We start from the raw sequence: 25,077 nt of genomic DNA, 5'->3' as shown, positions 1-25,077 counted from the left end.
CGCGCCTTTTATAGGGGGGGCCCCCGCCCCCGCGCGGTGACGTCAGCGGGCGGGGCGCGGGGGCGACGCGGAGGGGCGAGGGGACTGCGGCACCGCGAGGGGGAGCCGGGGCGCGGCGCGAGGTTCGGGCCGGGGTGGGCTGCGCCGGGTGCCCGAGGTGGGCAGCCCAGCCTTTCCGCGGGGTTTGCGGCGTCCCTAGGCTTCCTGCCTCCCGGGCAGGGTCCCGGGCCCGCGGCCTCGATCTCCTTCTTTTCGGGGTGGGAATGGCGGCGGGTGCAACCGCCGGGAGGGGGTGCGGGGCGGGGAGGATGGGGGTCCCGGTGGGGGCCGAGGGCGGCTGTCTTCGGGGAGGCCGGAGATGGCGGGTGGGCGCCCTCCGCCTCTGCCCACGTGTGGAGGGCGGTCGGTGGGGGAGGGGCCGGGAGAAGTGCCTGGGCGCCTGGCCTGTCTCGCGTGTGCTGTGGGTCCTGGGTCCTCGCACAGGCCCCTTAAATGTGCACGATTCCGCGTGCGCGCCTGGGCGTGCCAGCGAGCGCGGCAGGCCGGCGGCAGCCCGAGCACGTGCCTTCCACGCGTTACGTCCCCTCGTGCCCACAGCCACCGTGTGGGGCTCGACCTCCAGCTCCAGGCCGCCAGCCGCATGTGGCCACTCAACACCTGAACCCTGGGAGTCTGAACTGAGATGTGCTTTCGTGTAAAATACTCATGCGGTTTCATGGACTCACGAAGTTTAAAGAATGTAAAATATGCCATTACTAATTTTGTATAGTGATTACTTATCAAAAGAATATCTTGGATATATTTTTGAAATTAATTTCACTTGCTTCTGTTAAATTTTTTACATGACTGCCAGACTCACAGTGACGACTAGAAAATTTTAAATTACCTACGTGGCTCACATTCTATTTCTGCTGTTCTAGAGTAAACATTATTACCATCCCAAGTTCACGGCTTGGAAAAGGAGGCTCAAAGAGTTGACCAGCCACCAGCCACAAAGCCTGTAAGTGAAGGCATCTAGCTTCCTTCTACAAAGAGAAAGCCCAGGTGAGTTTCAAAGGCTTAGTCAGGGTGAGGTAAGATCCAACCTTAATTATCCCTACGAACCATCCTGAACAGGTGGCCAGGGAGCGGAGACCAGGGATTGCTTCTTTCTCTCTTTTCCTCTCTGAGGCCAGTTTCTCCAGCTATAAAATGATAATTATAGCTGCCCTGCAGACAGCTTTGTGAGTAGGAAACAAGAAGCTCTATATGAAAGCGGGTCAAGTTTATGGAGCAGAAATGCCCCCATAAAACCCAAGGTGATGCTGTCCTTATACATATTAAGCCCATTTGTCATGTTACTGGTGGGCAAAGTCACAGCTTCCATCACCCCTGCTTCGGGAAGCCAGTCCTCGGGGTCCCTCCGCAGGCAGGCAGGTGCCTGGCGCCCCCTCCCGGGATGGGGGCGGGTCCCCTAGCCTCCCTCCTCCTCGCTCCCTCCCGGTGCCGCTGGGCTCCCACAGCTCAGCCCATCCCACTGATGCTGTACCCCCATGCCTAGGGCTTGGCGGCACCTTCTCACCACCGCTACCCCCAGCTTCCGTTCCCGGGGCTCTTCACGACCAGCTGGAGACTTCCAGAACCTCTCGAGGGAGCAGCTCTGCTCCAGGTAACTCTGTGATTACACGGTTCCACAAAGAGTTTCTGGAGATTCCTGCGTCTTGGCCTTCGTTGTTTCATTCAAGGTGGGGATCTGGGGCCAAGTAGAAGCCGAAGATGAGACCTGAAAGGGATGGTATTGGGGACAAGGGGACCCTAACAGGTGGGCATCTCTCTACGCGTGGAGGGTGTCCACTTCTCTGTGTCCTGGTTGGGTCGTTAAGCAGGTCACCTAAGCTCTCAGCCTCTGTTATTGTAACCGAAACATGGAAATGGGTTTTGTTACGTTGTGAAGATGAGAGACGCTTATTCGCTAAATGCCCAGTTCATATTAAGTGACAGCGTTGATTCCAGCAGGCCCGGGCCCCTGGGGATCCCTGGCAGCGAAGGCTGCCTCACTGCCACCCAGTGTGCACCCGGCCTGCTTCCTCCCCGGCGCCCGCCCCACGTCTGTTCCTGTATAATCAGAGAAGCGCGGGCAAGTGCTTCCCCGACCTAAGGTGACTCACCCGAGGACTCTGACCTGCCCTCCTCTGCCACATGCGTGTCCCAAACACCACCACATGGGCACACGGCACCTGTGCAGACAACAGCAGGAAATGGGGCCCACGGAACCTCCCTTCCCTGGGTTAGGCTTTGACGAGGTCTGGGGAGAAGGGGGTTGTTCCCCCACTCCTCTTTGTGTCTAAAAGGAGCAGCTCTTCTGGCTGTTGGGCAGGGTGATGGGGGAGGTGAGCCAACATCCACCTACCGTGGGTCATTTCCTGCTTTGGGCCTGATGTCATCGAGCGCGTTTGGGCCACTCTCACCCCGAAGGCACTTTGGGGTGACGATGACAAAATTCAGACTGGAGAGGGAAGGTGTGAGTTCCCTGTGGAAGGCTAGGCCTGTGTCTTACTAAAGGGCTCTGCCTGCCCTTCCCCCTCTCCTGCCTTCGCTGAGAGCCTCTTAGTGAAAGTGCCCTCTGAATGCCTGGTACTGTGACGGTGGTAATTACCGTTGGTTGATGCGTTGCTAAGTGACGGATGGGATCTAGTTGAAATATATTAGCTGGGGTCCCGAAATTCTGAGAACGTCAGCTTCCTCTGTAGAATAATGAAAACCCAAGAACCACCTCAGCAATAAAATTGTATCCATTATCCTGGAACAGCCACACCCTATTTGTTGGTGCCCTCAGAGAAGGCCCAAGGGATGAGGCACCTCGATCTCTCTTTCCCCTGAAACATCTAAAATAGCCTTGCCTGCTCCCTTGACCGTTTGCACACATTTTCAGGTTTTTAATAAAAGCATCTCTTTATGAAGATGGAGGAATTTTGCTTGAAGCATTTGAGGTGCTTCCTTTTTAAAAAGGAACTTCCTTTTTAAACTGAACTCCAGTTTAATTTACTTTGAAGATGTCAGCTCCACCAAAGTTTATAAATTTTTGCCCCGGACAATAATAATTTAGAGTAAATATATGTAATGTTTCTCAGCTACCTTCTGGAATGTTTCATGTCCCAGTATGAATTATTTTTACTAGAATTGTCAATCTGCACCTTTCATAATTGAAAAAAATATATAGTATACTGTGTGTGTAATATACACATACATTGTACATACATATATATTTTTATTGTGGTAAGAACACATTTCATGTATACATATTTTCTGAATACAAAATTAGAAAATTTATAAAATACTAAAGAACACAAGTATGTCTTTCCACACTCCTCTAGATGTATTTTTTTCACTGTTCGTGTTTGATATTTTCCTTTTTTTCCCCTTTCGTGGGTTATTTAGATGTTTTTGTTTGTTCCTTTAAAACATGGTTTCAATCATTTTTGCCTTGGACATTAAGAATGAAAAATACTGTTATTCTTATGCTATGACTTAAATGAGACATAATCTCACAAATTCTCAAATATGTGTAACCTTTTCCCAACTGCTACCATTTTCCCCGTAACCTAGAGAACCTGGACCATACCAAATTCTCTGCGCAAACTCTGCTTCCCATGGCCAAGGCTGTTCACAGGACTGGAGTGAATTTCCCCTATTCAGCCCACCCCACATTCCCTGAGTGGTTAAGAGCACAGGCCCTGGATGGATGGAGTGGGTGCAAATCCTGACTCTGCCACTTATTAGCTGTGTGACCTAGGGCAAGTTACTTAACCTCTCTGTGCCTCTATTGCCTCATCTGTAAAGCGGAATAGTAACAGTACCTGCTTCCTGGGGTTGTTTCGAGGACTGAGTGAATTGATGTGGGAAAGCGCCTAGAAGACCCGCTGACCCACGGTAAGTGTTATAGCAATCTTAGCTATTGCAGTTGGCGTCACTGTTTCCTTCCCTCCTTCCAGGGAGCTCTTCTCCATAAATCAGGGCTCAGCGCCAATGTCACTCTCTCCACGATGTGCCCTCCTCTGTGCCTCGTGATACAGCGCACACACTTCCGTGTTACAGTCTTGGCCCCTAGTCCACGAGGCTGTGCGCAGCAAGGAAAGGTGTTGTGGGAGTGACGAGCTGCGGAGCTCCTAAGCGGGGAGCTGAGGCCCCATTTGGGTGGTCCTCCCCACCCCCAACCCTGAGGGTCTGCAGGTCAGTGGGCCTCCCCGCACCGTGCAGGGCAGTTCTGAGCACAGGCACCCCGAGGGCAGGGCACGGACTGGACCAGCCCCTGCAGGAGGCATGAAACCCTAGAGAGCCTGTTCCCCACTACGTTCCAACTTTCTGGCTCCCTCGCCACCTGTTTTCTGAATGCAGGCTTTCTTCACACCAAAATCTGAGTTGCCAGAGACTTTTGGTGAGGCCAGCCGTGCTGATGGCCATGGGGCCAAGCTGGGCACAGAAAGGGTGCTGGTCATTTTCTCGGAAGCTCCAGAGCCCAGGGTTTGCTCTGTTTCACTTTCAAGGCAAACAGAGATTAAGGAAAAGACTGACGTCAGTATTTCCCTCTCCGAGGTGAGAAAGCCAGCAAGTCCTGCAGAGCCTAATAATTCTGTCTTCTGCTGAAAGTGTGCAGGGCAGAGGCAAACAGCAAGTAGGCATTGGGCATCCAGCCAGGCTGCTGCGGTCCTCTTCCCTCCGTCACTGCCCTCTGCTCTCCGGGCGCTCCCTGGCTCACCCATGCCCCGTCTCAACTGCCAGGCTTTTCACCTGTAACACAAGGCTCCCCGCCCCCACCACATGGTCTGCACAGCTTTCTCTAGAATAGTCTTTGCAGAGGGGCGAGCAGCCACCTACCACCAAACTTGTAAAATCCGCCAGGGAAGATGCACTTGAAATATGCAGTGCCTTTTTTAACTGTAAAATCATATTGAGGTACATTTTAAGAGTGTTTATCAGACCTTCGAGCACTGAAGTTCTGGAAAAATACAGTCTCCGGGACCTCCTCACTTGTGCGGCCAGGAGTCTTCAGAGAAACCCCCAAATTGTTTTCCTGTTCACAGTTCCCTCCTTTGTTTGCCAACTAAGTCCCAGACATACTTGATTTGACTGTGAAGAAATACTACTTGTTTATCATCAGTTACTATCTATGCCTAGTTGTCATGTGGTACAAAAACAGTAATAGGCATCATTTCAAATACGGGGTGGATTAATTTTGTTAAATTTATTATTATTATTATTATTATTATTTTTAATGATATTCTTGTCTGCTTACATTCTTTTTATGTATGTATGTATGTATGTATGTATGGCTGTGTTGGGTCTTCGTTTCTGTGCGAGGGCTTTCTCTCTAGCTGTGGCAAACGGGGGCCACCCTTCATCGCGGTGCGCGGGCCTCTCACTATCGCGGCCTCTCGCTGCCGCGCACAGGCTCCAGACGCGCAGGCTCAGCAATTGTGGCTCACGGGCCTAGTTGCTCCGCGGCATGTGGGATCTTCCCAGACCAGGGCTCGAACCCGCGTTCTCTGCATTGGCAGGCAGATTCTCAACCACTGCGCCACCAGGGAAGCCCAAAATTTATTATTTGATTATACCAAATTCTGTTGAACACTCGTAGTCTGATGCTTGTGTAACTTGCTGCCAGTGTTCTCTTGTTTTTCTTAATTAGAAGAAGTATTTGTTAGGTCTACTCTTTTAATCTTATCAGCAAAGCCAGTTTGCCACTGGGCCCTGTAAGCATAGCCCTTGCTAGTTTTCAGGACCTAAGAAGGTGGGGGGTGGAGGTGACAACTCCAAAATATGAAAAGAAACCTGCAATAGTTAAATTAATGTTTAATTAAATGAAACATCACATCAATTAGTCAAATGCAACTTAACTTTTATATCATAGCATATAAATTATAATAAAGTAAAAATTTTACAAAACAGAAATTTAAATACTTTTGATATGATGTGGGCAGGGCCTCCAGAAGCGGGAGTATCTTAGATGTACACAGCCCTTAAACTTGGACCTAGAAAGCCCTTCAACTGGATTATCCATCCTTCACAATTAGTATCATTGTCTGGATATAAAGGAATAATTTAAAATTTTTTGATAACTAGAAGGAAGACGGAGATTAAAGAAGATAGAGACGCATTATATAGGAAAGGGATGCCCTGAGAGAGCTTGAACAGAGCTGTGAATTCTGAGAGGGAGGGTGGGAGGCACGGGTGTGCGCTTTGCCTGGGAGGAAACCAGAGGTCTTGGACCAGTCATTTCCCCTCACTGGCCGGCAGGGGGCGCATGGCCGAGGACCGCTTGCTCGCTTTGGGTGAAGCGGGGAGAGATTTGGTGAATTACAGGACAGAGAAGCAATGTGCAACCAGACACTTCTGTGTACTGGTTGTTTCACAGTCAAATTTTTGTTAACTCGTGGAATACGTGTATACCGTGCAGATTCGCAGGTGACTTTTACAGTTGCATAGTTTTGTGGGTTTTTTTTTTTTAACATCTTTATTGGAGTATAATTGCTTTACAATGGTGTGTTAGTTTCTGCTTTATAACAAAGTGAATCAGCTATACATATACATATATCCCCATATCCCCTCCCTCTTGCGTCTCCCTCCCACCCTCCCACCCTCCCTATCCCACCCCTCTAGGTGGACATAAAGCACCGAGCTGATCTCCCTGTGCTATGCAGCTGCTTCCCACTAGCTATCTATTTTACGTTTGGTAGTGTATATATGTCCATGCCACTCTCTCACTTTGTCCCAGCTCACCCTTCCCTCTCCCCATGTCCTCAAGTCCATTCTCTACGTCTGTGTCTTTGTTCCTGTCCTGCCCCTAGGTTCTTCAGAATCTTTTTTTTAGTTTCCTATATATGTGTTAGCATACGGTATTTGTTTTTATCTTTCTGACTTACTTCACTCTGTATGACAGACTCTAGGTCCACCCACCTCACTACAAATAACTCAATTTCGTTTCTTTTTATGGCTGAGTAATATTCCATTGTATACATGTGCCACATCTTCTTTATCCATTCATCTGTCGATGGACACTTAGGTTGCTTCCATGTCCTGGCTATTGTAAATAGAGCTGCAATGAACATTGTGGTACATGACCCTTTTTGAATTATGGTTTTCTCAGGGTACATGCCCAGTAGTGGGATTGCTGGGTTGTATGGTAGTTCCATTTTTAGTTTTTTAAGGAACCTCTATACTGTTCTCCATAGTGGCTGTATCAATTTACATTCCCACCAATAGTGCAAGAGGGTTCCCTCTTCTCCACACCCTCTCCAGCATTTATTGTTTGTAGATTTTTTTTTTTTTTAATTTTATAGCTACTTTATTTATTTCTTTATTTTTGGCTCTGTTGGGTCCTCGGTTCGTGCGAGGGCCCCCTCCAGCTACGGCAAGTGGGGGCCACCCTTCATCGCGGTGCAGGGACCGCTCCTCATCGCGGTGCGCGGGCCTCTCACCATCGCGGCCCCTCCCGTCGCGGGGCACAGGCTCCAGACGCGCAGGCTCAGCAGCTGTGGCTCACGGGCCCAGCCGCCCCGCGGCACGTGGGATCCCCCCAGACCAGGGCCCGAACCCGTGTCCCCCGCACCAGCAGGCAGACTCCCAACCACTGCGCCACCAGGGAAGCCCTGTAGATTTTTTGATGATGGCCATTCTGACCAGTGTGAGGTGATACCTCATTGTAGTTTTGATTTGTATTTCTCTCATGATTAGTGATGTTGAGCATCCTTTCATGTGTTTGTTGGCAATCTGTATATCTTCTTTGGAGAAATGTCTGTTTAGGTCTTCTGCCCATTTTTGGATTGGGTTGTTTGTTTTTTTGATATTGAGCTGCATGAGCTGCTTGTATATTTTGGAAGTTAATCCTTTGTCAGTTCCTTCATTTGCAAATATTTTCTCCCATTCTGAGGGTTGTCTTTTCATCTTGTTTATGGTTTCCTTTGCTGTGCAAAAGCTTTTAAGTTTCATTAGGTCCCATTTATTTATTTTTGTTTTCATTTCCATTACTCTAGGAGGTGGGTCAAAAAGGATCTTGCGGTGATTTATGTCATAGAGTGTTCTGCCTGTGTTTTGCTCTAAGACTTTTACAGTGTCTGGTCTTACGTTTAGGTCTTTAATCCATTTTGAGTTTATTTTTGTGTATGATATTAGGAAGTGTTCTAATTTCATTGGTTGCATAGTTTTGTAATTCATGCGAGTTTGGGTCCCCCTGAGATCCCGGGACTGAGGTCGGAGGAAGGAAGCCGAGGCTGGGGCGCAGGTGAGCAGGGGAAGAGAGAGGGCGCACAGCGGCCCTGAGGGTGGGGAGCGGGTGCACAGGTGAGCTGTCGAGGCTGACCGGTGTTAACGAGCAGTGTTAACGCGGGCCCAGACCTGCTCTCTGGCCTTGCTGCTGGGCTGGAAGGAGGCGATGTGAAGGCAAGACAAAGGAAGCAGGAAGCACAGGGGTAAGTTCGAGTGGGGCCTCTCCCTGAGGGGCTGCTGCTCCGAGTCTAGCCTAAGACAGAAGTTTCCATCCTAACTTCCTGCACTGGCAAATTTAAACTCCTGAATTGGAGCCAGTCCTAAGGGAGATTGTAAGGGCGGCTCAGCTGCCTTTTTCATTTTTTCCCACCTCTGGCTGCTCTTCCTCCAACTTGAGCACACAGGCTCCAACACCTCATGAAAATCTGCACCAAGAAGATAATTTAATACCAATCCATTAAGGCCTTATTCTGGTGAGCAAGTATATTAACTCTTCCAAGAATGATCACATAGAGACATAGACTTCCGTGGTCAAAGGGACCTGAAAATCAAATATTCAAACAGTAAAAGATATTCCAAAACTAGCCTATCTTGGTACCCTGTGCAGAATTCCTGACAAGAAGCCACAAAGCCTGTTCTGGAGCAGCTTCCTGAACAGGACTGAGGCTCAGAGAGATTAAAATACTTGCCCCAAACCCTACAGCTACTAAGTAGAAAAATCACGTCCTTTATGAACACAGATCCAGATTGTCGGAACCGAGGTTCCAGGAACCATGTTTGTTTCAGTCCCCAAGCTGTCCGTTCATGGTAGGCAGAACTGGAAGCCCCAAAGTTCACCAGCCCCGGGGTGCACACACCTTTTCCCAGTTATTCAATCAAACGCTAATCTCAGTGCAGTGTGAAGGGATTCTGCAGGTGTAATTCAGGCCCCAAATCAGTTGACCTTAAAATAGGGAGATTACGTGGGCGAGCCTTCACTAATCACGTGAGCCCTTTAAGGGAGAATTTGCTCGAGCTGGTGGTAGAAGCCTTCGGAGTTTCAGTGCAGCGGAGAGCCTCTCCTGCTGGCCTTGAAGGTGAGGCTGCCATGTGGTGGGCCACGTGCTGGTGTCGGCAGGCACCTCTAGGAGCTGAGCACGGCCTCTGGCCGACCGCCAGGAAGCCAGCAGGGGCCTCAGACCCCAGATTGCGAGCAACTGGATTCTGTTAACCACCTGAGAGGTGCTGGGGGACCCGAGCTGCAGATGGGGCAGCCCGGAAGGTCGGCTGTGCATGGCCCCCAGCAGAGGACCCGCTGCGCCCCGCCAGACGCCGTAAGTTTATTATGAGGGTCCCACCATCGGGCTTGCGGCAGTGTGTTCCACACGGTGCACGAGAAAAGTGCACCACTGCCTCCCCTTTGGTCTGAGGTCAGTGCCCCTGGCCTGAAACAAGGATTTTACTTTATTAATTTTAATTATAAAATGCTCTTTTTAAATATTTTATTTATTGAAGTATAGTTGATTTACAGTATTGTGTTTCAGGTGAACAGCAAAGTGATTCAGTTTTATATATATATATATATATTTCAGATTCTTTTCCATTATAGGTTATTACAAGATGTTGAATATAGTTCCCTGTGCTATACAGGAAATCCTCGTTGCTTATCTATTTTATATATAGTAGTGTGTATATGTTAATCCCAAGCTCCTAATTTATCCCTCCCCCTCCCCCTTTCCCTTTTGGAAACCATAAGTTTGTTTTCTATGTCTGTGAGTGTGTTTCTGTTTTGTAAATAAATTCATTTGTATTATTTTTTAGATTCCACATATAAGTGATATCATATAGTATTTGTCTTTCTCTGTCTGACTTACTTCACTTAGTATAATATACTCTAGGTCCATCCATGTTGCTGCAAATGGCAGAATTTCATTCTTTTTTATGGCTGAGTAATATTTCATTGTGTGTGTGTGTGTATATATATATATATATATATATATATATATATATACCACATCTTCTTTATCCATTCATCTATCGATGGACATTTAAGTTGCTTTTATATCTTGGCTACTGTAAATAGTGCTGCTATGAACATTAGGGTACATGTATCCTTTCGGATTAGAGTTTTTGTCTTTTCCGGATATATGCCCAGGAGTTGAATTGCTGGACCATATGGTAACTCTGTTTTTAGCTTTTTGAGGAACCTCCATACTGTTCTCTATCATGGCTGTACCAATTTACATCCCCACCAACAGTGCAAGAGGGTTCCCTCTTCTCCACACCGTCTCCAGCATTTATTATTTGCAGTCTTTTTAATGATGGCCGTTCTGACCGGTGTGAGGTGATACCTCATTTTAGTTTTGATTTGCATTTCTCTAATAATTAGCGATATTGAGCATATTCTCATGTGTTTGTTGGCCATCTGTATACCTTCTTTGGAGAAATGTCTGTTTAGGTCTTCTCTTTTTTTTTTTTTTTTGGCTGTGGAGCATGGGCTCTAGGCGTGTGGGCTTCAGTAGTTGTGGCACATGGGCTCAATAGTTGTGGCTCATGGGCTCTAGAGCGCAGGCTCAGTAGTCGTGGCGCACGGGCTTAGTTGCTCCGCGGCATGTGGGACCTTCCCGGACCAGGGCTCAAACCCGTGTCCCCTGCATTGGCAGGCGGATTCTTAACCACTGCGCCACCAGGGAAGTCCCCAGGTCTTCTCATTTTTTGATTGAGTTATCTGTTCTTTTTTTGATATTGAGCTGCGTGAGCTGTTTATGTATTTTGGAAATTAACCCCTCGTCGGTTGCATTATTTGCATGTATTTTTTCCCAGTCTATAGGTTGTCTTTTCATTTTGTTTACGGTTTCCTTTGCTTTTAAGTTTGATTAGGTCCCATTTGTTTATTTTTGCTTTTATTTCTATTGCCTTGGGAGACTGACCTAAGAAAATATTGCTACGGTTTATGTCAGAGAATGTTTTGCCTATGGTCTCTTCTAGGGGTTTTATGGTGTCATGTCTGTGTTTAAGTCTTTAAGCCATTTCGAGTTTATTGTTCTGTATGTTGAGAGGGTGTGTTCTAACTTCATTGATTTACACACGGCTCTCCCGTTTTCCCATCACCACTTGCTGAAGAGACTCTCTTTGCTCCGTTGTATATTCTTGCCTCCTTTGTCGAAGATTGACTGTACGTGGTTGGATTTACTTCTGGGCCTGAGACAAGGATTTGAGTGGAAGTTTGTTAGGGGGCTGATCCTAGGAAGCCTGGGAGGGCAGTGGGGACGGAGCGGGGAAAGGAAGGAAGGAAGCGGCCTTCCGCACTGGGGTCCGTAAGAGACCCCATCACTGAGTTGCCCCCCGAGTCAGGGAAGCTGGGCTATTTAGCCTCCAGTCTGTCCTTGACTGAGCGTCCTTCCAGAGGGGTGTTACAGGCAGGACACGCAGAAGGGGGTCTGGGAAGGACAGTCAGCTATGGAGATGTTCATGAGGAGGTACCCCCGTCTAGCGACACAGGCCGTGTAGCCCGGGGTCCTGGTTGGGCCCCTTAGCGGGTGACGCGGTCTTCTCCATACTTTGCAGATACTTGCAGTTTTCAGTTCCTGCAATTTTCATGCTCCCCAGGTGCTCTCTTCACTAGCTGAACATCTCCAGGCTCTTCCTGGACCCCCACGAAACAGGAATCTGAGTCCTTTACAGTCTGGGGTCGGGTGGGGGGACGCTGGACCCGGAACTGGTTGGGTGGCTCCCAGCTGAGAGCTGAGACCAGCGCTGCTCCGACCACGCCAGCTTCCGGGCACCGCCTCACTCTGGTGATTCACGCGAAGCTGTCCTGGTCCTTTGTGGAGCTGCAAAGACCACGTCACCCTTCCTGCCGCTCTGCTGGTAGTGCTGGGATCGTAGGGGAAGGACGCGTCATTACTGGATGGGCCTGGGCCTGGTTCTGGGGGAAGGGCCCCGTGTTCACGGCCAGTTTGCTCAGGCCTGCGTTCAGTATTTAAAATACTTAAATCAGCTACAAGGAACAGGCAGGGTGGGGCGCAGGTGATCAGAAGAGGCCGCTCCAAGCAGCTGTCTCAGCTGCTCGTAACCTGTGCCTTTGACCTTTGCTTCAGGAAATGCTCGCCTGTTGTCACTGGTCCTCTGAGATGACCGGTCACCTGGGAGCTGCTGTTGGAAGCTTCCCTTTGCTCCCTGTTCTCCGCCCTCCCCAGGCTGCTCTGCTGTGGGACGGCTGCGGCAGCCCTCTCCAGGCGGACCCCGTCCTTTGAGCTGTGCGGAGAGGGGCCAGAGGAGGGACAGCCCGTGGACCGGGGGCAGTTAGGCCAGGACTCAGGGCCTCTGTGGACACGCAGCCTCCAGCGGGGCACTCAGCAGTGACAGCTGTGACCTCCACGGGGCTTAGGAGGAAGTGGGCCCCCCGAGCCAGTGCCCGGGGACCACGCTACATACCGAACACGAAGTTGTCGGGCCTGAAGATCTGGCCGAAGGGTCCAGACCTGACCGAGTCCATGGTGCCCGGCTCCAGATCCACCAGGATGGCCCGAGGCACATATTTGTTACCTGCGGGGACAGAGCAGGACTCAGACCTGCGGTAGGCAAAGGAATCACAGTGCCCTGCCCTCTGGGCCCTTCAGGGCAGAATTCAGCAGGGAAAATTCCAGCATGAGACAAAAGTAGGAGATTAGAGGCGGTTTCTGCTCTACAAAGGGAGATAATGGCCTGCCTCGTCATGACAAACATGCAGGAGACTTCAGGAACTCTGAAGTGTGTTTTTGAGCAGTTAAAAATGCATGCAGGAAGCCTTTGTCATTTGCATGTTCCTAATACATTGCGTCTGCCGCAGAACAGAAAGCAAGGTGAGGGGGCAGGAAAGCTTCCAGTAATCACCGGCAGCTTCATTGTAGTACACGTTGATTCTCTCCAGCTGCAGGTCACTGTCTCCATGGTAACTGCCCGTGGGGTCGATCCCATGCTCATCGCTGATGACCTCCCAAAACTGGAAATAAAGAAAACCGCGTGATGGCCTGGCATCCAAAGTATCGGTAAAGATGGCCCTCTTCTTCCCCTCCTGTCCTTGGAACAGCGGCATTGTGGTCAGACAGTCGAGGAGCCCCAGACAGACCCATAGCTGCCGCCCCTGATCCTGCGGCAGCTGCTGCCGAGGGGCCCAGGAACCCGCCCAGCATCAGCCACATTATGGCGACAGGCTGAAAAGCTGGGAGGAGCCCTGAAGGAGGAGCGTGGGCACAGCCGCGGGGGCTGCGGAGGCTGTCACCCCCAGGCAGGGCTGAGTGTCGGCATCCAGCTGATGGACGGGTCGCCCCTGGGGGCAGTGGCCAGAGCTGGGACCCTACTGTCAAGTAGAACACATTCAGACTTAGAGATGGAGCAGCTTTCATCGAAAAGACTGTTACCGTCGGGAGAATGCTCTGATCTCAGAAGTGTGCAAGCATCCAGAGTGAAAGAGAATGGGCTTTTTTCTGGTAGGGAGGGGTGAACAGGGCTAGCGGGAACTTTGTGGGCGGGGAGGGAGAGAGGGTGGGACAAGCAGATGTGAAATCAGCTTTTGCTGCAGCCGGAAGAGCGTTCTGTCGTCGGCAGACCCTCAGCCTGACCGTTACAGGTACAGCGTTCACCTGTGTGCTTGCTTCAGCCTGGGGGCCGTGGAGGCGGGACTGACTGAAGTTTGGTAAGAGGTGGGCACTTGTGAACACCTGGTCGTTGCCCCTGTTGTTTTATACAGACAAAATCTGTGGTTAAACGCTACTAGGGATGAATAACAGTGTGAGGTTGACGTGGGTTCGGTTAGTTGTCAGGGCTGGGTGGGCTTCCAGGTTCCTGGTGGCCCTGAAGGACCAGCTGTTACCATCTGCTGAGCACGTTTCCAGACTGGCAGGTGTTAGAGGGTCTTAGAGACCAGGGGTTTCACAAGAGGTATGCTTAGGAACATTATTTTTAAAAAATATTACAGGTTAAATTAGGGAGTAAAAACAATTTGAAGTTGGAAGGGAGTTGGTTGAGAAGGCTCTGAGATGTTGGACCTGAAGCATATTTAAATGGCAGAGTGAGAGTGACAGTGGCAATTTGATGGATTTCTCGGTTTGCGGTAAATATTTCGGGCGGCGGCGTAGACATTTATGGGATTGCATGCACAGCCGTTACTCCTGACCTCTGCCCCAGGGCCCCTTTGGGCAGCCCGGACCATGTCCAATGGCAGACAGCTGTTGGGGACCGTTCACTGAGTTCCTGGAGTTCTCTCGTGGTGATGTGTGTCCTCGGTAAGACTGTCCATGGTGCTGGTCGCTTCCTGAAGCAGAGGAGGAAAGCGTAGAGGGTCTGGCAAACTGGCTGCGTGGCCCACCGGCAGCAGCTCCAGACACACATGTCCGCACGTGATCTGCAGCGGTCAGGCCTTTTGAGAGCCCTCCCAATCCCTTAGCCTCTTGTTCTAAGGCTTCCTGAGAATCTGGCAAGGAAGGAAGGTCAGAGCTTCTTTCTGCAGCCAGGATTCTGCATGTAGACTTGTAGCTGTAGCATGCTTCTGTTCCGTGAAGATAACCACAGATAGCTTTTGGATCATCTAGTGCCTGAAAGCTGAAATCAGAGGTAATAGTACAGTTATGGTGATGAAAGAAAGCAGTCTGGTTAAAGATTTGATAAGGGCCAGTAAGATTCGCTAGTAACAGGATCTAATCCAACCGCAAGCATGATCTTCCCTGTTTTGGCCATGCCCTGCCCCATGGGAGACGTTTGTATAACCAAGAGGTCATATCCACCAGACCCTGCACCATGTCCCACATCTGATGTCTGAATTTCCTGCCCAGTCTGCTCCAAGCCCACTTCTAGCACAGAGATGAGCCTCTCTCCCAGGGCCTTCCTGAGGGCAGGTTATTGAAACTTAGTACAAAAAAGATGCCTGCCGTGTGCACCTCTAGAACCAAGGGGAGGCCGTGTGGGGAGAGGGAGTGGTGGGGTTTGGTGTGTGGGCTGGGATGTCCACAAACACGCCCCTGAAGCCCAAGAGAAACTCTGAACAGGGAGCTTCAGGCGAGCGCCCCAGGCTGGCAATACTCCGTGCACAATGTCACACGTGGATGCAGGGAAGTGACGTGTCCTGACTCCATGGAAGGACAGCAGAAACCCTGTGTTCGGTTCGTCTCTGGACTCAGCCCTTTGCATTCTTCCCTTGGCTGCTTTTAGTCTGTACCCTTTCCCTGTGAAAACAAAACAGAACTGTAGCTGTGAGTGTAACAGCTTTCTGTAAAGTTCTGAGTCCTCCTAGTGAATTATCAAACCTAAGGGTTCCCTTGGGGACCTTTGACCTTGCAGTTGGTATCAGAAGCAAGAATAGTCTTGGAGACCGTTCCCTCTAACCTCACAGTTGGCCCAGATGCTTCACAGTTGGTGTCAGAAGTGGCATTTGCTCGTGTGACCCTGACTCGCGGAAACGTATGGCTCAAGAAGAGGGCGGATGACGGGGTGGAGAGTGATGAACTTGTGGTTCCTCGGGGACCACAGGTCAGCTGAGGTGTAGAACTGGAGCTGTGCTGCACTTAGTTCTCGGAGGTGAAAGTCACGTGATGGCTCCAGCCCCTGAGTAGTTAGCTCACTGGACGCACGAGAAAATGCGGAGTAACAAAGAACAAGCGAATGAGTACCCGTCCCTGCGTGTTGTTCTCTGCAACAACCAAAGTGAAAGTGGGGTGTTAGGATGGATCTTGAGGCTGAGCCACGCTTGGATTCAGGCTGCTCTGAGCTAACTCAGGGCTGCCACCAAACGGGATAGTGAAGCCAAAGACACAGATGGCTGAGATCTGCAAGATAATGGGGACAAGACAAAGGGGAAAGTCAGAGCCGGTCCCAGTGGGGTTCAAATCTGTGAGTGGTTACTATTGGATAAGTTAAGCAGACGTTGATGGGATCAGAATAAAGGTCTTACTGCAGCACTCTCAGAAGTCAGATGGGCCCATGGGAGCCTCTGCTGGTTCCTCCACCTTGAAGGGCCTTAAATCTGCTTCGTTCACCCTGGTTTGGAGGAATTTTAAAAGCTGGAAGGCACAGATGACAATGAGACAGCTGACCAAGAATTTCATGAGGTGACGGCCCCGTAGTCTAATCAAGGCACAGACTGGCTAAGAGCCCAGGTCCCTTGGACAGTCCGCCCCCCTGCCCCGAGCTGGGGGCCCAAGGTGTGTGCCTGTGAGGGGGCAGAAGGTTCGGGGGGTGGAGGAGATGCTTTGGGGGATCCTTGACACGGGGGCCCCGTGCACTCTGCTGCCAAAGCTACAGTTAGATTCGGAGGATACAGGGAGAAAAGAGTCGGTGGGACTGAGGTGAAAGTTTGGATGAAAACTGAAATGTTCCAGCAGACTCTGTGAAGTGGTTGTGTGTCCTTTACCTGAATGTTTCATGGGGACAGATGTTGTGTCTGACTAGGGAATGCCTCCCCTACCTAGTATTATAAAACAGGAGGCAGGTAAAGCCACCCCCAGCTTTATTACTGTTGATTCGACAGCTAAGCAGTAGTCACCGAGATTGCCTGAAGTCCCCAGCTTGCTCATGTGACCGGGGCGAAGTACGGAGAGATTATCTGTACAGTGACCCGAGTGGGGTGCAGACCGGGGCTTACGGCAGAAGCCTGTGAATCCCGCCTGGCAGTGACCACTGGGATTCCCACTGGAGAATTCCGGAAAATTTCCATTGCAAAGATCATCCCTAGCCTGCTATTGGACATTACTTGAAACTGCCCCGATGGCTGAAGGACGTAAGATAACCTTGGAACCTGAAAGACCCGTAATGTCTTGGGTGACGTCGGAGAAATGCTCTCTAGCGAGGGGCGTGCGAAGAGCGTCCCGTAGTGGATGGAACTGGTTTGTACAGGAAAGGGTGCTGACGGGACACAAGGAGGAGAGGGCACCTCCGCCTGGACTGACTCTGGAGCCGCCTGAGGCGCTGCCAGACTCTGCAGCCTCCTGCTTTGCCCTGTCACCAGCTCTCCGGACCCGCAACGGGCTGCTTGGTCTGTGGCTGGCAGCTGTGCAGCGAAGGCACTGCCTCCCGTCTGGAGAGCTGCCGCTCTAACTGCGGGAGGAAGACAACAGTCAGCTCAGTGGCCTGGAATGCGAGCTGTTTGCCTCTGTGTTTGGGCTTTTAATGACTCAGGGGTTGTGGCCAATGGCCTGGCCCTAGGGTCGGGCGGACGGGCAGCGGAGCCTGGCCTGGTAAAGGGCCGCCCGCAGGGGGCACAGCCCTGTGGGGTCACTCTGGGAGTTGGAGGGGCGCCTCAGCGTAGGGCATGCTCGCTGCGCGTGAGCAGATCCCCCGTCGGGGATCGGGAGAGGTTGGGACGGGCAGGTGGCCCCGTGGGCCCATGAGCTCAGTGGGCGTGTGGGTGCCGCAGCCAGGCGGAGATGGGCTGAACCTAGACATACTCTTCTGAGGCACAAAATGCCAGCCGTGCAGTCTGTGCACGCGGGACCGAGGCGCTCCACGGGAGGGTAATGCCCACAGCCGTCAGGTGGGGCCGCTGCCGCCCCCCCCCCCATGGTAGTAGACACTCTGAGTTAGGTTTCGCATGCCTGGTGGAAGCGGCAATTGTACAAAATACTGCAAAAGGACTGGAATAGAAGGTATTGTACCAACTCGGGCCACGGAGCCCCATTTCTTTAGATCGAGGACCCCACTCTCATCCTGAGAGATAGTTGGGTAGATCACTGGAACAGGCAATGATTCAGGCAAGGAGGGCCGGCTTACACACCTCTGTGAATGTGTGCTCACACTCAACACGAAGGGGGCCGTGGAGGGTCCACCGGGGAGGTTCCTCCAGTTTTCTGTGGCATCTGGGGTACAGGCGGGAGGGATGCTGATATTACTGTACAACCCTTGCCCACATCACCTCAACTTCCTTTTTCTGCATGCAGTGGTCCTGGGACCAGGGCAGCAACCACTGGCCAGTAGTAAGGTTGATGCCTAAGCAAGAAACTCTCACTGTACCCTCCCATCCTTATGTCAGAATTCCTAAGGGCCAGAGGGAGTGGGTTGTGCCTTGATCTTATCTGGCAAAACCGGGGTTAACAGTGAATGCAGCTGTATTGCCTGGCGGTCAAGAAAGCCCACTCCTTCTGGACCTCGTAACCCTCCCCTAGGAGAAAGGACGGGGGGCCTGAAGGGGGGGCTTGCCAGACTACCGTTGCTGCTGCCAACCCAACACGGAGGCTGAGCCTAGCATCCTTTCCAAACAGAGGTGGACAAGTCTGTTAAAAATAAAATGATAAATGTGGAGAAGGAGGAACGGGAGCTGAGGATAAAGGAATGAGTAAGTAAATGGTTTGTGCAGTGAAGGAAATGCAGCATCTATGTTGGTGCCTTGAGAGAGACTCGGAACACGAGATGGTGGGGTCGCTTAGCCCGGGTACCCCGGCTGCCTGCGAGGGTGGGGCTGTCTGTTGCTGACACCACGCTTGCTTTTGGACCTGAATGGTCGAGCGGAAGCCTGCAGGACTGAGTGGCGTCACCCAGGGAGCACCTTAGGGTGTGACGATGCCCCGAGTCCATCGTTGATGACTCAGTGGGACTCGGATGAAGCGTAATCTTTTGACTCTCGTTTGTCAGGCCGCCACACTGTGATACGGGGTGACGCTGGCCTTGTTCGTGAGACTCAACCACCTTATGTAAACAAGTCTGATGATAATACTGATGTTGGTGATCAAATATAATGAGAAATGGAGTTAAAGCCTATTCAGGACGTACGAAAATGACTGGCTTGGGGAAGAACTGGGTTGACCCAACCATCAGCTAATTTTTATGCCGCATAGTTCTGTACAGGTTTATCACGAGGGGAAAAGAGTAATCAACTTAGTGCAGAAAGACGGAAATATATGTACTGGCCTTGTAGGATAAATCGGTGCGTTGTTTCCTATTGCTCAGTCAGATAAATACTATATCAAGTCTAGATGCTCAAAGATGACTGCTTTGCTGTAAGAGAGCCTTGGCCAAAAGCCAGGGGTGGCCTGTGTGGTGAAGAATTAATCTTACCCAAGAGAGGTCTGGTCTCTTCCCTCGGCTGCTGGGAGGTGATTTCCAGGCCCCTGGAATGTCCTGCCTGATATGAGTGTGCTGTTTGCTTGGGGGGCTTTGGCCACTGACCGTCTAAGGAGTGACTTGCAGTTGGGGCTCTGGGCCACCCGGTACCAGGTGAGACCTCCCAGGAACTAGAGACCAAAGGCCTCAGCGTCCAGGAGGACCTGCGGCAAGAGGCTGCTGGGTAGGCCGGGAGGTGGTCCAGCCCCAGTAGGAACTCCGGGCTCACAGGCTCAGGTCATCGACCTCGTGGGCGATGGCAGGGGCTTCATGTGTCCGTGTCCCCACGGGGAGAGGACCACTGGGCCCTTGGCCCTCTGTTGGACACTCCTGGATACCTCCCATGTTTCTCCTCCCTCGGCTGATTTTTAACCCATGTGCTTTACCTGTAATAAACCATAAGCAGGAGTAGAACAGCTTTCAGTGAGTTCTGTGAGTCCTTCTGGCAGATTATTGAAACTGAGGGTGGTTTGGGGAACCCCTCAAACTTGTACCTGTCAGAAGTGTGAGGGCAGTCTTCTGTGTGGACGCCGTGCCCCCCCGACTTTGTAGTTGGCCCTCATTTATTCAGGGGACGTGGTGAGTATTTACTGCCGAATTCTGAACCCCCAGGGCTTCTCCTTGGCTCTCAGCATGCTGGCAGCCAGGTTAGAGAGCTGGGTGTTGTCGAGGGTATTCTGGGGAATATGGTCATCTCGGGAAGAAAGCCGTAATAATGGTGATTTTCTCTGCTATCTTTTGCTCTGTAACTAACCGCCCTCAAATTTGATGGGTTAAGACAAAGCACTTATTGTTAAGCACGGGTTTGAGGGTTGGCTGAGTGCGTTTTGTCCAGGGCCAGTCCCTCTGGGGTCCGTGTCCTGGGCCACCTCACTAGGGCTGGTGGTCGGCAGCTCGTTGGTCCAGTGACTCACTGTCTTGTCTGGCTGTCAGCGTGATGTCAGCTGGACCAGCAGCCTGTCACCCGTCAGGTTAGTCACGCTCCTTCGTATGGTGGCAAAAGGTCCCCAGCGGTGCAGAGGGCAAGCCCCGGTCCCCAGTGCCTCTCTTCACGTGTATCACCTAAGCTGTTTCTCTATCAGATCTGCATCCCAGTTATTCAGTGGTGCCTGGCGAGCGGGCATAGAAAGGAAAAAATCCACACTGAGCTCCTCCTGTGTCCGCCAGCCGGCCGAGGCGCTTTACACACGCACGTGCTCATGCACACTCGCACACACACAAGGTAGATCTGATCTCCTCCTCGGACATGAGGAAACTGGTGCAGAGGGGTTAAGAAAATGGCCGGGCATCACACGATGCCAGCAAAAAAAAAAAAAAAAAAAATCAATTGCATCTCCTGCCGCCTGACCACGCATTTCCTGGAGTTTCACATCCACGCTGTTTCCTAGGTAACCACCGCACAGCCCGCAGGACCGTCTGCATGAAAGGAAGGGGGGTGGTCCACCCAGTGTCCACTCTTTCCCTCTCTTCCTGCATCAGCGGCGCTGCAGCCCTTTGTTAGGGCGTTACTGTGGGCAAAAACAGAAAGCCCAAAGCTTGCCGGTGGGATTAAATTTCCAGCAAGATACTTCTGCTCACTGAAGGACCACATTCATTGAGCGTCTGGCCTGTCGGAGCAGTGAGCCTGTTTCTATTTTTATTCGCTCCCTGCCTTTCCCTTCCCCTCAGGCTTTCTGTCTTCACAGCCGGCTCCCTTTGCTGGCGCCACAGGCGTGAGAACTCCTTACTCCAGAGAGCCTGTGCCCTTGACCCCAGGACCTCTTCCCCTCGGGCAGCGGGCAGCGGCTCTGCAAGGCCCTCATCCTGCCCTGACCTGCAAGCGACAGGACAGGGACCAGGGCCAGCAAGTGTCTGTGCCACGGGGCCGGTCATCCTGGCGCTGAGTCTTTGTCATCGTGCTTGCCCCGTGATGGTCCCTGCAGGTGGCCACTGGGACCTCAGGAATTTGACCCCCTGCCCTGATACCGGGACAGGCTTGGGGAGGGAGGAGATAGGCGAGGAACAGGAGAATGGGGCAGCCCCTCCCTCCCACCTTCAGCGGTTTGATCTTCCTCCGTCCAGAGCATTTCCTTTCCCTTTTCTACGAAGCTGAAACGCATTTGCTGTTACGAGCGCCTCTCTTCTGACATAAATATTAGTGAAATGTGAGCCCCCGGGCGCTGCTGCTGAGAGCCGTTTTTCTCGGCAGCGTTTTGCGCAGGCACCGGTCGGAACGTCTGTGTCCGGTCCTGTGATGCACGATTAACATCTTCGCTTGCCACTTGAAATACGCCTGCGCAGCTGCAGTGCGGGCCGCGTCAGGGTGGCCCATCCGCTCGGCCACGGGTGGCCCCCAGGGTCGGGGCGTGGCCTCGGTGATGCGGGCGTGGGGAGGCGTCCGCGTCAGGGGGCTGAGCTGCTGGGCGAAGGTGCCTGGCACGTCTCTGGACAGTCTCATGCCCAGGTCGGGCTTTCGGTTCTGGAAGGCAGTGGGCAGGGTGGAGACGGGGCTCAGTGCCCGGGCGGCAGGGCCGGCAGCCAGTTCCAGCCGGCACACGACGCCTGGGCAGCGCAGCTGGGTATTAGCTCACAGGTGGGCCTGTGAGCTAGTGACACGCTTCCTGGGTGTGGTGACAGCACGGCGGTCGTGGGAGAGGGTGTCTTTGTCCTCAGGACGTGTGCTCTGACACTTTAGGGGGAGTGTTGTGATGTCTGTAATCTGTGTTCAAATAATTCAGCAAAAAATATACACACAAGCCAGGGCCACAAAGTGGGCAAAACATTAATAACGGTTGAAATTAGAGAAAGGCATACTAGGGTTAGGGTCGGCTGCTCTTCTTTCAGCTTGTAGGTTTTAAGTTTTATTTTTTAAATAAGTTTTTTTCAAGGGGTAATGGTTAGTTCTAGGCCTGAGACGTGAAACAGTTTTCCTCATAACGGGCCTAGAGTTAAACTCTAGAATAAGTGGTAGTTTCTTAACTGTCTTGCCGACTTCCTCCTTATTAATGTGGAAGAGTCCAGAAAGGATGGACTCCGGTGAGAAAGCTACATTCAAATCCACCCGTTAGAAATATGTCTCACAAAGCCGGCTGGTGTGTTCTATTTTTATCTCGCTTTTTCTTTTTTTTTTTTTTTTTTTAAAGATGGGTTTTTGTTTTTTTTTTTTTAAATCTTTTCCCTCTACCCATCTTTTTTTTTTTTTTTTAATTTTATAGCTACTTTATTTATTTCTTTATTTTTGACTGTGTTGGGTCTTCGGTTCGTGCGAGGGCTTTCTCCAGTTACGGCAAGTGGGGGCCACTCTTCATCGCGGTGCAGGGACCGCTCTTCATTGCGGTGCGCGGGCCTCTCACCATCGCGGCCCCTCCCGTTGCGGGGCACAGGCTCCAGACGCGCAGGCTCAGTAGTTGTGGCCCACGGGCCCAGCTGCTCCGCGGCATGTGGGATCTTCCCAGACCAGGGCTCGAACCCGTGTCCCCCGCATTAGCAGGCAGACTCCCAACCACTGCGCCACCAGGGAAGCCCCTATCTCGCTTTTTCTTGTTCTCACATATTCAGTGCTTAATTGTCTTTCTCATTGAAAAGAGCATTTGCATCTGACTGGCCGTCCTGCTGCAGTAAGAGGGGTCGAGTGGTGTCTGGAGATTAAACCCCAAGAGTGGATGGCAAGTCTTCAGGTCCCTTTCGTGGTTCTGCTTTTATTATAACCTTGAGGAAATAACTCCATCAGCTGAAACACACACAGGAGAGCCACTCCTCTGGCCACTTGTATGTGAACAGCAAATCATTTAAAAAACAGATATTCTCTATTTTGATGCTTGTGCAAATATAACATGAATGCCTGGCTCAAATGGGTAAATGCATGGAAATCACACGATGGTGTCTGTCTCCCCTCCCAGACTGTGAGGTTCTTAAGGGCAGGGACAGTGTCTGTCTTAACCCCCATTGCCCAGCACCATAAATAATTTGTTGAATAAACACATGAATACATAAGTAAATGAAAAATAAATAAATGAAAAAAGGAAAATAAAGAGATGTGACAATATTTGAATTCTACAAACAGCCAAGGATTATGCAAATTTGTAATACCATTGTTTTTATGATTTATCATGTTTGTAGACTAAACACAGCAGATGGATGTCCAGTGCTTACAAGGGAAATACTTAGGTAATGATACAACATTATCAACATGTAAAAGTCTGTTGTTGAGAAAGGATTAGACGCTAAAATTAAAAAAAAAAAAAAAGAAAGAAACTCTTGGCGTTAGAGTGGTGAGACTTGAGGCAGCCTTCTTTATCCCGTGTAGCATTTTGTTTTTAATAAAAGTAACTTATAAATGAGTATGACCCCCGCAGGCAAGCAAATGGAAGCTGTTTGATATAGAGAAGAAATAGCACAGCGTGGAGAATGATTTGCCTCAGTCCACGTGGAATCTAGATTCAGAGAAGTACATGTTGCTCTTATTAGAATGTTGGGAAAGAGAAGAGAGGCTTTGGAAGTAGCAGAATCCTGAACACAGCCTGATGCCGTGGCCTTGGCTCCAGCAGGTGCTGACGGAGGGAGCAGGAAGGTGGGCGGGGAGGGGTGCGTGTTGGAACAAAGTTCAATGTCCATGGTGAGCAGGCACACACGCAAAGACAGAGGTCAGCTTGAACTAGAAGAGTTCATCCCATAAGCAGTCTACTTAATGTTGGACAAACTGTAAATCTACTCAATTTAAAGGTAAAAATAGCAGCACCCATTTCTGTGCCCATGGGTTCATCTTCAGATCCTCGAGTATCCTATTTTGTGAACATTAATTGCACAGAATTCAAAAGCACTGTAGTGGATTCAAAAACAATGCCTCCGGGCTTCGCTGGTGGCGCAGTGGTTGAGAATCTGCCTGCCAATGCAGGGGACACGGGTTCGAGCCCTGGTCTGGGAAGATCCCACATGCCGCAGAGCGGCTAGGCCTGTGAGCCACAATTACTGAGCCTGCACGTCTGGAGCCTATGCTCCGCAACAAGAGAGGCCGCGACAGTGAGAGGCCCGCGCACCGCAATGAAGAGTGGCCCCCGCTTGCCGCAACTAGAGAAAGCCCTCGCACAGAAACGAAGACCCAACACAGCCAAAAATAAATAAATTAAAATAAATAAATTAAAAAAAAATAATGCCTCCAGTGACATACGAATGGTGCTTATCCTCACTGATAATTAGGAAATATAAATAAAATGAGAGTGAGATCATTTTTCATCAGGTTGGCAAAATTTTTGAATTTGATGATGTCCATTGTTAGAGAAGATGAATTTTTAGCACATAAACTAAAAATATGTTTATTAAAAATTTTTTAAAGTTTCCTAAATTTTCTAAAATCAACCTTAGTTTCTATCTCAAGAGCCCCCGACTCTGTTTGGCAGAAAAGACAACCTCAACTTAGTCAATGTAGGTTAATCTTTGTCAATTCAGAAGACCCTCTGTCAACTGGGGGTTTCACCCTCCCCTCTCCTCCCTGAGGCTGGTTCCGCGTTAGAGCCGGTATATGTGATGCCAGAGCATCCCAGAGAGGGGGTCTTGCTCTCCCCCTTCACTGTCATCTACCCACGCTCACACCTTTCGCGTACACACATCCCGTATCGTCCCCCAGGAGAGAGTTCGTGCTGACTTATCCTCCTGGTCCCGTTGTGACAGTTAATTGTATGTGTCAACGTGACTGGACCATGGGGTGCCCAGGTAGTTGGTTACAGGTAGTTGGAGTTTATCAGCGAAGATGCTTTTGGCTGCAAGAAACAGAAGGTCCAACTGAAAGTAGCTTTCATCTTAAGAAACTTATTA

The 25,077-nt window shown here is 50.7% G+C and overlaps 1 protein-coding gene and 1 long non-coding RNA gene across 3 annotated transcripts; one reads left to right on the top strand and one right to left on the bottom strand.

The window, feature by feature from the left end:
* The first annotated feature begins 86 nt into the window (after nucleotides 1-86).
* On the top strand, nucleotides 87-5,190 carry LOC130709029 (uncharacterized). Of its 2 annotated transcripts, none has more exons than XR_009009440.1 (4): nucleotides 87-157; nucleotides 921-1,044; nucleotides 1,541-1,648; nucleotides 3,972-5,190. It is a non-coding gene; the product is annotated as an uncharacterized LOC130709029 (long non-coding RNA). The 2 variants fall into 2 exon arrangements; XR_009009441.1 differs by having other exon boundaries at nucleotides 133-257.
* Nucleotides 5,191-12,229: 7,039 nt separating this feature from the next.
* LOC130709135 (tubulin beta-4B chain-like) lies at nucleotides 12,230-13,297 on the bottom strand. Its single transcript, XM_057555785.1, has 2 exons — nucleotides 13,096-13,297; nucleotides 12,230-12,768 (listed from the first exon to the last, which is right to left on the bottom strand). Exons 1-2 carry the CDS (start codon nucleotides 13,295-13,297, stop codon nucleotides 12,650-12,652), a joined length of 321 nt encoding a protein of 106 aa, XP_057411768.1. The 3' UTR covers nucleotides 12,230-12,649.
* Between the last annotated feature and the right edge of the window lie 11,780 nt (nucleotides 13,298-25,077).

This window comes from Balaenoptera acutorostrata, chromosome 10 (assembly GCF_949987535.1).
Source record: "Balaenoptera acutorostrata chromosome 10, mBalAcu1.1, whole genome shotgun sequence".
NCBI lineage: Eukaryota > Metazoa > Chordata > Mammalia > Artiodactyla > Balaenopteridae > Balaenoptera > Balaenoptera acutorostrata.
This window is presented reverse-complemented; position numbering and strand designations above follow the sequence as displayed.

Bases quoted from the DNA above. Each gene is read 5' to 3' on its own strand.
- LOC130709135 (XM_057555785.1), bottom strand. From the start codon at position 13,297: ATGCCGCTGTTCCAAGGACAGGAGGGGAAGAAGAGGGCCATCTTTACC. The intron at 12,769-13,095 runs GTGATTACTGGA...CTGTCCCCGCAG, and splicing joins GTACTACAATGAAGCTGCCG to GTAACAAATATGTGCCTCGG.